The sequence below is a fragment of the Cherax quadricarinatus genome, chromosome 80 (genome assembly GCF_038502225.1).
Source record: "Cherax quadricarinatus isolate ZL_2023a chromosome 80, ASM3850222v1, whole genome shotgun sequence".
Classification (NCBI taxonomy): Eukaryota; Metazoa; Arthropoda; class Malacostraca; order Decapoda; family Parastacidae; genus Cherax; species Cherax quadricarinatus.
Genome location: NC_091371.1, coordinates 16,173,853 through 16,185,117, shown reverse-complemented (window position 1 = coordinate 16,185,117; position 11,265 = coordinate 16,173,853). Strand labels below are relative to the sequence as shown.

At 46.6% G+C, this 11,265-nt stretch overlaps 1 protein-coding gene across 1 annotated transcript; it reads left to right on the top strand.

Moving 5' to 3' along the window:
* The first annotated feature begins 1,511 nt into the window (after nt 1-1,511).
* LOC128702382 (doublesex- and mab-3-related transcription factor A2-like) lies at nt 1,512-2,283 on the top strand. The gene has a single exon (XM_053796623.1). The coding sequence runs from the start codon at nt 1,726-1,728 to the stop codon at nt 2,281-2,283; it is 558 nt and encodes a 185-aa protein (XP_053652598.1). The 5' UTR covers nt 1,512-1,725.
* Nucleotides 2,284-11,265: the final 8,982 nt, after the last annotated feature.

The window sequence follows — 11,265 nt, the reverse complement described above, 5'->3', positions numbered from 1 at the left end:
GGTCTGGTGTGGTCTTCACCAGCAGGTCTGGTGTGGTCTTCACCAGCAGGTCTGGTGTGGTCTTCACCACCAGGTCTGGTGTGGTCTTCACCAGCAGGTCTGGTGTGGTCTTCACCACCAGGTCTGGTGTGGTCTTCACCAGCAGGTCTGGTGTGGTCTTCACCAGCAGGTCTGGTGTGGTCTTCACCAGCAGGTCTGGTGTGGTCTTCACCAGCAGGTCTGGTGTGGTCTTCACCAGCAGGTCTGGTGTGGTCTTCACCAGCAGGTCTGGTGTGGTCTTCACCAGCAGGTCTGGTGTGGTCTTCACCAGCAGGTCTGGTGTGGTCTTCACCACCAGGTCCGGTGTAATCTTCACCAGCAGGTCTGGTGTGGTCTTCACCAGCAGGTCTGGTGTGGTCTTCACCAGCAGGTCTGGTGTGATCTTCACCAGCAGGTCTGGTGTGGTCTTCACCACCAGGTCTGGTGTGGTCTTCACCACCAGGTCTGGTGTGGTCTTCACCACCAGGTCTGGTGTGGTCTTCACCACCAGGTCTTATGTGGTCTTCACCACCAGGTCTGGTGTGGTCTTCACCAGCAGGTCTGGTGTGGTCTTCACCACCATGTCTGGTGTGGTCTTCACCAGCAGGTCTGGTGTGGTCTTCACCACCAGGTCTGGTGTGGTCTTCACCAGCAGGTCTGGTGTGGTCTTCACCACCATGTCTGGTACGGCCTTGCAAATTCAGGTCTAAACGTCACGGTGTCTATTTATTATTAAATAAATCCACATCTTACTGAACCACATAAATTTTTTTTGCATTATCACAGATCATTGTATTTATATTTTATTCGATTTATAAAATCATCGTTTTATGTCTGTTTTAAGCCGTTATTTTTAACGTTTAATGTAATTTAGTGGCAGAAATGTTTTACTGTTATGGGCCTAAGGTTCACCGTTCCTCTGTTGAAGAAAGTGTTGAGATACACACTTTTTAGAAGACGGTCAGTTGAGCATGTGTTAGAGTGGAGGAACATGGCGTCATGTGTGGAGGGCGGCCATTCTTGTAACAGTAACATTTGAAGTGGATGGTTCCAAGTTGCACATGGGCTAGTCTGTCCCTCCGACAATATTGACATTCTTGTGGTTCTGTGTTGTGACTCCACCTACTCACTCCCCTCCTTCCTCCCAGCCTCCTGCTTTTCCTCCTTCATCTTCACCATCTAGAGTGATCCTGGGTCATCCTTGCCTGATTCTTCAGGTCTTTTCCTGACTCCTTATTACAAAAATTCTTCATTCTGGCAACAGTTTGGAGTTTCGCGCCTTCACCGAGTTACTTCTTGGGCAGCCCGCCAAAAGCAGCCAATGAGAGCGCGAGCTGTTGATTGTATCAACTCTCTCGGCCAATCATTCGTTCTGCGGGCAGGAGGCTAGACCAATGGGAAGCGGCTTCTTGGTGAAGGCGGGCTCTCTGGCCTGAGTACTGAGGGAAAGGATCTAAAGGGAGATTATTATCGTTTCAGCTTCCGCCAAACTTGTTGCTGATTAGAGGTAACGTTGAGGCGAGTCAGAGCGCTCCAGGGCAGGGCCGCAGCCAGTCTCAGGGACTTCCAGAGGGCAGCTGCGTTGCCTGCGACGAGGAGCTTGACGCAGCGCACTCTAGCTCCTGCAAGTGTTCAGCCACAATTACGTCTTCTTCAGGGAGTGTGAGAGGCGCCGGCGGCAGCGGTGACGGGGCGGCTCCCTCCGCCATGAGCGGATCTAATGTGGACGTTCCTGTGGGCGATGCCCTCCTGATGGCGCAGCGTCAAATGCTGTCGTCGCTACCGCCCGCGCTCTTCCTGCGGGCGTCGGAGCGGTATCAGCGCACTCCAAAATGCGCCCGCTGCCGCAACCATGGCGTGGTATCAGCACTCAAAGGTCACAAACGCTACTGCCGATGGCGCGATTGTATTTGCGCAAAGTGCACGCTAATCGCCGAGCGGCAGCGGGTGATGGCAGCGCAGGTAGCGCTCCGGCGGCAGCAAGCGCAGGAGGAGAACGAGGTGCGAGATCTGTCGTTGTTATACCGGTCCCCCGTCACCTCCGGCAGCAGCAGCAATGGCAGCCCAGCCGCCGCAGCCGCTGGCGGAGGTGGCGGCCCCACGCCCGCCCCGCCGCCCGTTACCGCTGACCCCTTCTCCCCGGAGCTGCTCCTACCTCCCCACCTCGCGCTATCCATCTCCCTCCAGCAGCACCACCACCAGCAGAGACCTATCTACACCTCACCTTCGTCGTCTTCTTCAGATCAACTCTCCCCAGGTAAGTAGAGTGTCGACCACAGGAAATCAAACTTCATTTTCTTAAGAAGCAGTTACAGACACGTCTCTCACAGACATAGATACATGAGAGACATGAGAAATTTGACTGTGAGACACATGTATCTCATATATAAATCTCTCACAGACACTATGAAAAACGTGTGTCTCACAGACAAGTCTCTCACAGACACAGGTACATGAGAGACGTGTCTCACAGACAAGCTTCTCATAGACACTGTGAGATACGAATATCTCACAGACACAAGAACATGAGAGAGATGTGTCTCACAGACAAGCCTCTCACAGACACTGTGAGAGACGAATGTCTCACAGACACAGGCACATGAGAGACGTGTCTCACAGACAAGTCTCTCACAGACACTGTGAGAGACGAACGTCACACAGGCACATGAGAGACATGTCTCACAGACAAGCCTCTCACAGACACTGTGAGAGACGAATATCTCACAGACACAGGCACATGAGAGACGTGTGTCTCACAGACAAGTCTCTCACAGACACAAGAGACTGTGAGAGACGAGTGTCTCACAGACACATATCTCACAGAATCGTAAGAGACGTCTCTCACAAACATCTGAGAGACGTGCGTCTGACAGACACACGTCTCCCACAGAGACTATCTCTGTACACATGCACTCATGTATACAGTCTCATGTGTACACTTGTAGTACACACGTGCACGTTCTTTAGGACAAGTACAGTAACGGATTCGAATACTGTCTTCCAATGCTATTGTGTCATATTGTGTATGCTCCGATCCTGTGTGTGTATGCTCCGATCCTGTGTGTGTATGCTCCGATCCTGTGTGTGTATGCTCCGATCCTGTGTGTGTATGCTCCGATCCTGTGTGTGTATGCTCCGAGCCTGTGTGTGTATGCTCCGATCCTGTGTGTATGCTCCGATCCTGTGTGTGTATGCTCCGATCCTGTGTGTGTATGCTCCGAGCCTGTGTGTGTATGTTCCGAGCCTATGTGTGTATGTTCCGAGCCTGTGTATGTATGCTCTGAACCCGTGTGTAGCTCCGAGCTTGTGTATGCATGCTCCGAGCATGTGTGTGTGTGTATGCTCCGAACCCGTGTGTGCATGCTCTGAACCTGTGTGTATGCTCCAAGCCTTTGTGTGCATGCTCCGAGTCTGTGTGTATGCTCCGAGCCTGCGTGTGTATGCTCCGAGCCTGCGTGTGTATGCTCCGATCCTGCGTGTGTATGCTCCGAGCCTGTGTGTGTATGCTCCGATCCTGCGTGTGTATGCTCCAAGCCTGTGTGTATGCTCCGATCCTGCGTGTGTATGCTCCGATCCTGCGTGTATATGCATCAAGCCTGTGTGTATGCTCCGATCCTGCGTGTGTATGCTCCGATCCTGCGTGTGTATGCTCCAAGCCTGTGTGTGTATGCTCCAAGTCTGTGTGTGTATGCTCCGAGCCTGCGTGTTTATGCTCCAAACCTGTGTATGTATGCTCCGATCCTGCGTGTATATGCTCCAAGCCTGTGTGTATGTTCCGATCCTGCGTGTGTATGCTCCGATCCTGCGTGTGTATGCTCCAAGCCTGTGTGTGTATGCTCCGAGTCTGTGTGTGTATGCTCCGAAACTGTACGTGTGTGAAACGAGAATGTGTGTGCGTGTGTGTATGTATGTGTGTGTGTGTGTGTGTGTGTGTGTGTGTGTGTGTGTGTGTGTGTGTGTGTGTGTGTGTGTGTGTGTGTGTGTGTGTGTGTGTGTGTGTGTGTGTGTGTGTGTGTGTGTGTGTGTGTGGGTGTGTGTATGCTCCGAGCCTGTGTGCGTATATACGGAGCGTGTCTATGTGCGCTTGTATAGAATCTGTGTGCGTATCTCAGAGCCAGTGTGTGTGCACATCCCAAGTTCGTGTATTCCAAGTTCGTGTGCGTGTATTCCAAGTTCATGTGCGTGTATTCCAAGTTCGTGTGCGTGTATTCCAAGTTCGTGTGTGTGTATTCCAAGTCCGTGTGCGTGTATTCCATGTCCGTGTGCGTGTATTCCAAGTTCGTGTGCGTGTATTCCAAGTTAGTGTGTGTGTATTCCAAGTCCGTGTGCGTGTATTCCATGTCCGTGTGCGTGTATTCCAAGTTCGTGTGCGTGCATTCCAAGTCCGTGTGTGTGTATTCCAAGTCCGTGTGCGTGTATTCCAAGTTCGTGTGCGTGTATTCCAAGTCCGTGTGTGTGTATTCCAAGTCCGTGTGTGTGTATTCCAAGTCCGTGTGCGTATAACCCATATTTGCTTTTCTTTCGTACACGAATCGACACGTTTTGCCCACACCCGTGTGGGCGGCTGTGGGTGGCTGTAGACGGCCATGGGCGGCTGTGAGTAGCTGTAGACTGCCGTGGGTGGCTGTAGACAGCTGTGGGTGGTTGTAGACGGCAGTGGCCGGCTTTAGACGGCCGTGGGTGACTGTAGACGGCCGTGGGTGGCTGTGGGTTGCTGTAGACGGCCGTGGGCGTCTGTGGGTGGCCGTAGACGGCCGTGGGTGGCTGTAGATGTTTGTGGGTGACTGTGGGGTGGTTGTGGGCGGCTATGGGGTAGCAGCTGTGGGCGGTTGTGGGCAGCTGTGGGGTGGCTATGGGTGGCTGCAGGCGGTTGTGGGCAGCTGTGGGCGGCTGTAGGGTGGCCCACCCATAAACAATAAAACAAAAGTAAATTAACTGAAGGGCTCTTGATCTGACGCAATGGAGCTGCACTCTCCTCTTCCCAGGAGCTGCATGACCCCCAACGGGTCTAGCTCTTCCTCTGAGAGATGTTGCCATCTTTGTTCCAAAATTGCCACTTAATTAGGTACCTTTGTTCCAAAAAACTGCTACTTAATTAGGCACCTTTGATCCAAAGTTGCCACTTAATTAGATATCTTCGGTAAAAAGTTGACACTTAATTAGGTACCTTTGATTCAAAGTTTCCACTTAATTAGGTACCTTTGGTCCAAAGTTGACACTTAATTAGGTACCCGTGGTCTAAAGCTGATATTTAATTTGATACAAAGCTGCCACTTAATTAGGTACCGTTGGTCCAAAATTGACAAGTAACTATGTATCGTATCATCAACTTGCCTTTATTCTATACCTTCAATAATGTGTTAATTATTAAGTGCATACTAATACCATAATTAGGTGCTTTTAATACGTTAATTAGGTGCCATTCATAAGTAATTAAGAAGAAATGCGCTAAAATTGCGAGAAATTATGCACAGATGTGCTATAATTAACAAGTGATTAGGTGCGTCAGTTTCTAAATTATAGGTACAAGTGCGTCAAAGTTTCTAAATTAGGTACAAGTGCGTCAAAGTTTCTAAATTAGGTACAAGTGCGTCAAAGTTTCTAAATTAGGTACAAGTGCGTCAAAGTTTCTAAATTAGGTACAAGTGCGTCAAAGTTTCTAAATTAGGTACAAGTGCGTCAAAGTTTCTAAATTAGGTACAAGTGCGTCAAAGTTTCTAAATTAGGTATAAGTGCGTCAAAGTCTCTAAATTAGGTACAAGTGCGTCAAAGTTTCTAAATTAGGTACAAGTGCGTCAAAGTCTCTAAATTAGGTACAAGTGCGTCAAAGTCTCTAAATTAGGTACAAGTGCGTCAAAGTCTCTAAATTAGGTACAAGTGCGTCAAAGTCTCTAAATTATATCGAAATTTCTAAATATAAAAGCAATAACAAAATTCTGAGACATTATTAATTTAGGAATTACGATGAATCGGGAATTATGATGAATCGGGAATTATGATGAATCGGGAATTATGATGAATCGGGAATTATGATGAATCGGGAATTATGATGAATCGGGAATTACGATGAATCGGGAATTACGATGAATCGGGTATTGTGATGAATCGGGAATTATGATGAATCGGGAATTATGATGAATCGGGAATTATGATGAATCGGGAATTATGATGAATCGGGAATTATGATGAATCGGGTATTATGATGAATCGGGAATTATGATGAATCGGGAATTATGATGAATCGGGAATTACGATGAATCGGGTATTATGATGAATCGGGAATTATAATGAACTGGCAATTATGATGAATCGGGTATTAAGATCAATCGGAAATTAATGTTGAATCGGGAATTAAGGATGAATCGGGAATTATGACATATCGGGAATTAATGATAAATCGGGAATAATGATGAATCGCGATTAACGACGAATCGGAAATTAACGTTGAATCAGGAATTAATGATGAGTCGAAAAAAATGTTGAATCGGGAATTAAGGATGAATTATGGATGAGTGAGGTGGTGGATGAATGGATGATTCTGCTGACGAGTGACAGTGATGACGAACGGAAGGTGCTAACGAACGGCAGTGCTGACGAACGGAAGGTGCTAACGAACGGCAGTGCTGACGAACGGAAGGTGCTAACGAACGGCAGTGCTGACGAACGGAAGGTGCTAACGAACGGCAGTGCTGACGAACGGAAGGTGCTAACGAACGGCAGTGCTGACGAACGGAAGGTGCTAACGAACGGCAATGCTGACGAACGGAAGGTGCTAACGAACGGCAGTGCTGACGAACGGAAGGTGCTAACGAACGGCAGTGCTGACGAACGGAAGGTGCTAACGAACGGCAGTGCTGACGAACGGAAGGTGCTAACGAACGGCAGTGCTGACGAACGGAAGGTGCTAACGAACGGCAGTGCTGACGAACGGAAGGTGCTAACGAACGGCAGTGCTGACGAACGGAAGGTGCTAACGAACGGCAGTGCTGACGAACGGAAGGTGCTAACGAACGGCAGTGCTGACGAACGGAAGGTGCTAACGAACGGCAGTGCTGACGAACGGAAGGTGCTAACGAACGGCAGTGCTGACGAACGGAAGGTGCTAACGAACGGCAGTGCTGACGAACGGAAGGTGCTAACGAACGGCAGTGCTGACGAACGGAAGGTGCTAACGAACGGCAGTGCTGACGAACGGAAGGTGCTAACGAACGGCAGTGCTGACGAACGGAAGGTGCTAACGAACGGCAGTGCTGACGAACGGAAGGTGCTAACGAACGGCAGTGCTGACGAACGGAAGGTGCTAACGAACGGCAGTGCTGACGAACGGAAGGTGCTAACGAACGGCAGTGCTGACGAACGGAAGGTGCTAACGAACGGCAGTGCTGACGAACGGAAGGTGCTAACGAACGGCAGTGCTGACGAACGGAAGGTGCTGACGAGCGGATAGTATTGATGAACTGATAGTGCTGACGAATGGAGAGTGATGACGAACGGATAGTTCTAACGAACGAACAGTGCTGACGAACGAATAGTGCTGACGAGCGGATAGTTCTAACGAACGAATAGTGCTGACGAACGAATAGTGCTGACGAGCGGATAGTACTGACGAACGGATAGTTCTAACGAACGGATTCTGCTGACGAACAGATAGTTCTAACGAACGAATAGTGCTGACGAACGTGTAGTGCTGACGAACGTGTAGTGCTGATGAACGGATAGTGCTGACGAACGTGTAGTGCTGACGAACGAATAGTGCTGACGAACGAATAGTGCTGACGAACGTGTAGTGCTGATGAACGGATAGTGCTGACGAACGTGTAGTGCTGACGAACGAATAGTGCTGACGAGCGGATAGTATTGACAAAGGGATAGTGCTGACGAACGGATAGTGCTGACGAACGTGTAGTGCTGATGAACGGATAGTGCTGACGAACGTGTAGTGCTGATGAACGGATAGTGCTGATTACCTTACATTCCCACCACTTTTCAGTAATAATAATAATAATAATAATAATAATAATAATAATAATAATAATAATAATAATAATAACAATAATAATAATAATAATAATAATAATAATAATAATAATAATAATAATAATAATAATAATAACAATAATAATAATAATAATAATAATAACAATAATAATAATAACAATAATAATAATAATAATAACAATAATAATAATAATAATAATAATAACAATAATAATAATAATTGAATCTCTGGGTAATTTACTGACTTCAATCTATTTTCATAACTCAGATTTCTTCATTCAATAATCCACTGTTGTACCTGTTTCGTCTGTTGTACCTGTTGCATCTGTTAGATCTGTGGTACATGTTGCATCTGTTGGATATATTGAATCTCTTGTACATGTTGCATTTGTTGGATCTGTTGTACTTAATGCATCTGTTTTACCTGTTGCATCTGTTGTAACTGTTGCATCTGCTGTACCTGTTGCATCTGTTGTACATATTGCATGTTTTGTACATGTTGAATTTGTTGTACCTGTTACACATGTTATACCTGTTGTACATGTTGCATCTGTTGCATCCGTTGTAGCTGTTGGATCTGTTGTACCTGTTGAATCTGTTGTACATGTTGCATCTGTTGTACATGTATCTGTTGTACATGTTGCATCTGCTGTACATGTTGCATCTGTTGTACATGTATCTGTTGTACATGTATCTGTTGTACATGTTGCATCTGTTGTACATGTATCTGTTGTACATGTTGCATCTGCTGTACATGTTGCATCTGTTGTACATGTATCTGTTGTACATGTATCTGTTGTACATGTTGCATCTGTTGTACATGTATCTGTTGTACGTTGCATCTGTTGTACATGTATCTGTTGTACATGTTGCATCTGTTGTACATGTTGCATCTGTTGTACATGTATCTGTTGTACCTGTTTCATCTGCTGTACCTGTTGCATCTGTTGTACCTGCTGCATCTGCTGTACATGTTGCACCTGTTGTACATGCACCTGTTGTACATGTTGCATCTGTTATACATGTTGCATCTGTTTTACATGCTGCATCTGTTGTACCTGTTGTGCATGTTGCCTTTGTTGTACCTGTTGCATCTGCTGTACCTGTTGTATCTGCTGTACCTGTTGTATCTGCTGTACCTGTTGTATCTGTTGTACATGTTGTATCTGCTGTACCTGTTACATTTGCTGTACCTGTTGTATCTGCTGTACCTGTTGTATCTGCTGTACCTGTTGTATCTGCTGTACCTGTTGTATCTGCTGTACCTGTTGTATCTGCTGTACCTGTTGTATCTGCTGTACCTGTTGTATCTGCTATACCTGTTGTATCTGCTGTACCTGTTGCATCTGTTGTACATGTTGCCTTTGTTGTACCTGTTGCACCTGCTGTACCTGTTGTATCTGCTGTACCTGTTGTATCTGCTGTACCTATTGCATCTGTTGTACATGTTGCCTTTGTAGTACCTGTTGCATCTGCTGTACCTGTTGTATCTGCTGTACCTGTTGTATCTGCTGTACCTGTTGTATCTGCTGTACCTGTTGTATCTGCTGTACCTGTTGTATCTGCTGTACCTGTTGTATCTGCTGTACCTGTTGTATCTGCTGTACCTGTTGTATCTGTTGTACCTGTTGTATCTGCTGTACCTGTTGTATCTGCTGTACCTGTTGTATCTGCTGTACCTGTTGTATCTGCTGTACCTGTTGTATCTGCTGTACCTGTTGTATCTGTTGTACCTGTTGTATCTGCTGTACCTGTTGTATCTGCTGTACCTGTTGTATCTGCTGTACCTGTTGTATCTGCTGTACCTGTTGTATCTGTTGTACCTGTTGTATCTGCTGTACCTGTTGTATCTGCTGTACCTGTTGTATCTGCTGTACCTGTTGTATCTGCTGTACCTGTTGTATCTGTTGTACCTGTTGTATCTGCTGTACCTGTTGTATCTGCTGTACCTGTTGTATCTGCTGTACCTGTTGTATCTGTTGTACCTGTTGTATCTGTTGTACCTGTTGCATCTGTTGTAGCTACTGTGTATGTTAAATCACTTTCTCTTTTGCTTTATTAACGTTATTAAAGATAAATAATCTGATTATAAGTAAAAGTGAAAACCTTTATTACAGCTACGTTTCGCTCAGGGCTGGACTTTATCAAGTACCGGCACAGACACAGCCTCGATAGAGGTCACGAAGGTCAGTGGTGAGGTGACAGGAAATGTGAAGGTGTGAGGTGGGAGGTCAATGAGGTGAGGGAAGTTATATGGATGGCCAGGGATGTCTAATATTTTTAATAATAAAAATAATGTTTATTTTTAAAAAGTACATGATACAACTTATACAGACCATAGCTGACATCACTGACATATTATATAGAAAGCACCTTGTTATGCAGAGCATTTCCCGCAACTTAGGTTAATTTTGTCCTCCTAGGATGCCACCCTCCAGTCAACTAACACCCAGGTACTTACTGCTAGGTGAACATGGACAACAAGTATCTTAAGGAAACACGCCCTAATGTTTCCACCCGTACCGGGGATCGAACTACGGGCCTCACTGTGTGAGCTGAGTGAAGTAGCAATTGAGCTACGGGACACCGTGCGTGAATTATGGACGAGCGATGTTTGCAGTCAGTGTGTTCTCTTGTTTTGTTCAGTGGTGTGGATGGGGTGAATGGAGGCGGCTTCCAGACTCTTACTTACGATTCGCTCGTCCCCCTGAAATAGTCGCTCGCCCTGTCTCCCACTTCGTGACATGGGCTGGATCCTGCAGTGGGTGATGCGCGCATTGATGGCATTATATCTCCTGCACACGTCTTTGTGATGTAAATGATTTAGAAAACCGACAAGTCTTTGTGTTCCTACAAGCGACCTATAAAGACCTTCCCTGTCTCATCACTGTAAGATTTGATGACTTGTAAGGCATCTGTCTCACTAACGTAAGATTTGACGCTTTTTAAGGTCCCTCCCAGTCTCACCAGAGAAAGATTTGACCTCTAAGGTCCTTCCCAGTCTCACCAACGTAAGATTTGACGCTTTTTAAGGTCCCTCCCAGTCTCACCAGAGAAAGATTTGACCTCTAAGGTCCTTCCCAGTCTCACCAACGTAAGATTTGACGCTTTCTAAGGTCCCTCCCAGTCTCACCAATGTAAGATTTGACTTCAAAGGCCCCTCTCAGTCTCATCAACGAAATATATGACTTCTAAGGTCCTTCCCAGTCTCACCAACGAAATATTTGACTTTTAAGGTCCTTCCCAATC

Bases quoted from the DNA above. Each gene is read 5' to 3' on its own strand.
- LOC128702382 (XM_053796623.1), top strand. From the start codon at position 1,726: ATGAGCGGATCTAATGTGGACGTTCCTGTGGGCGATGCCCTCCTGATG.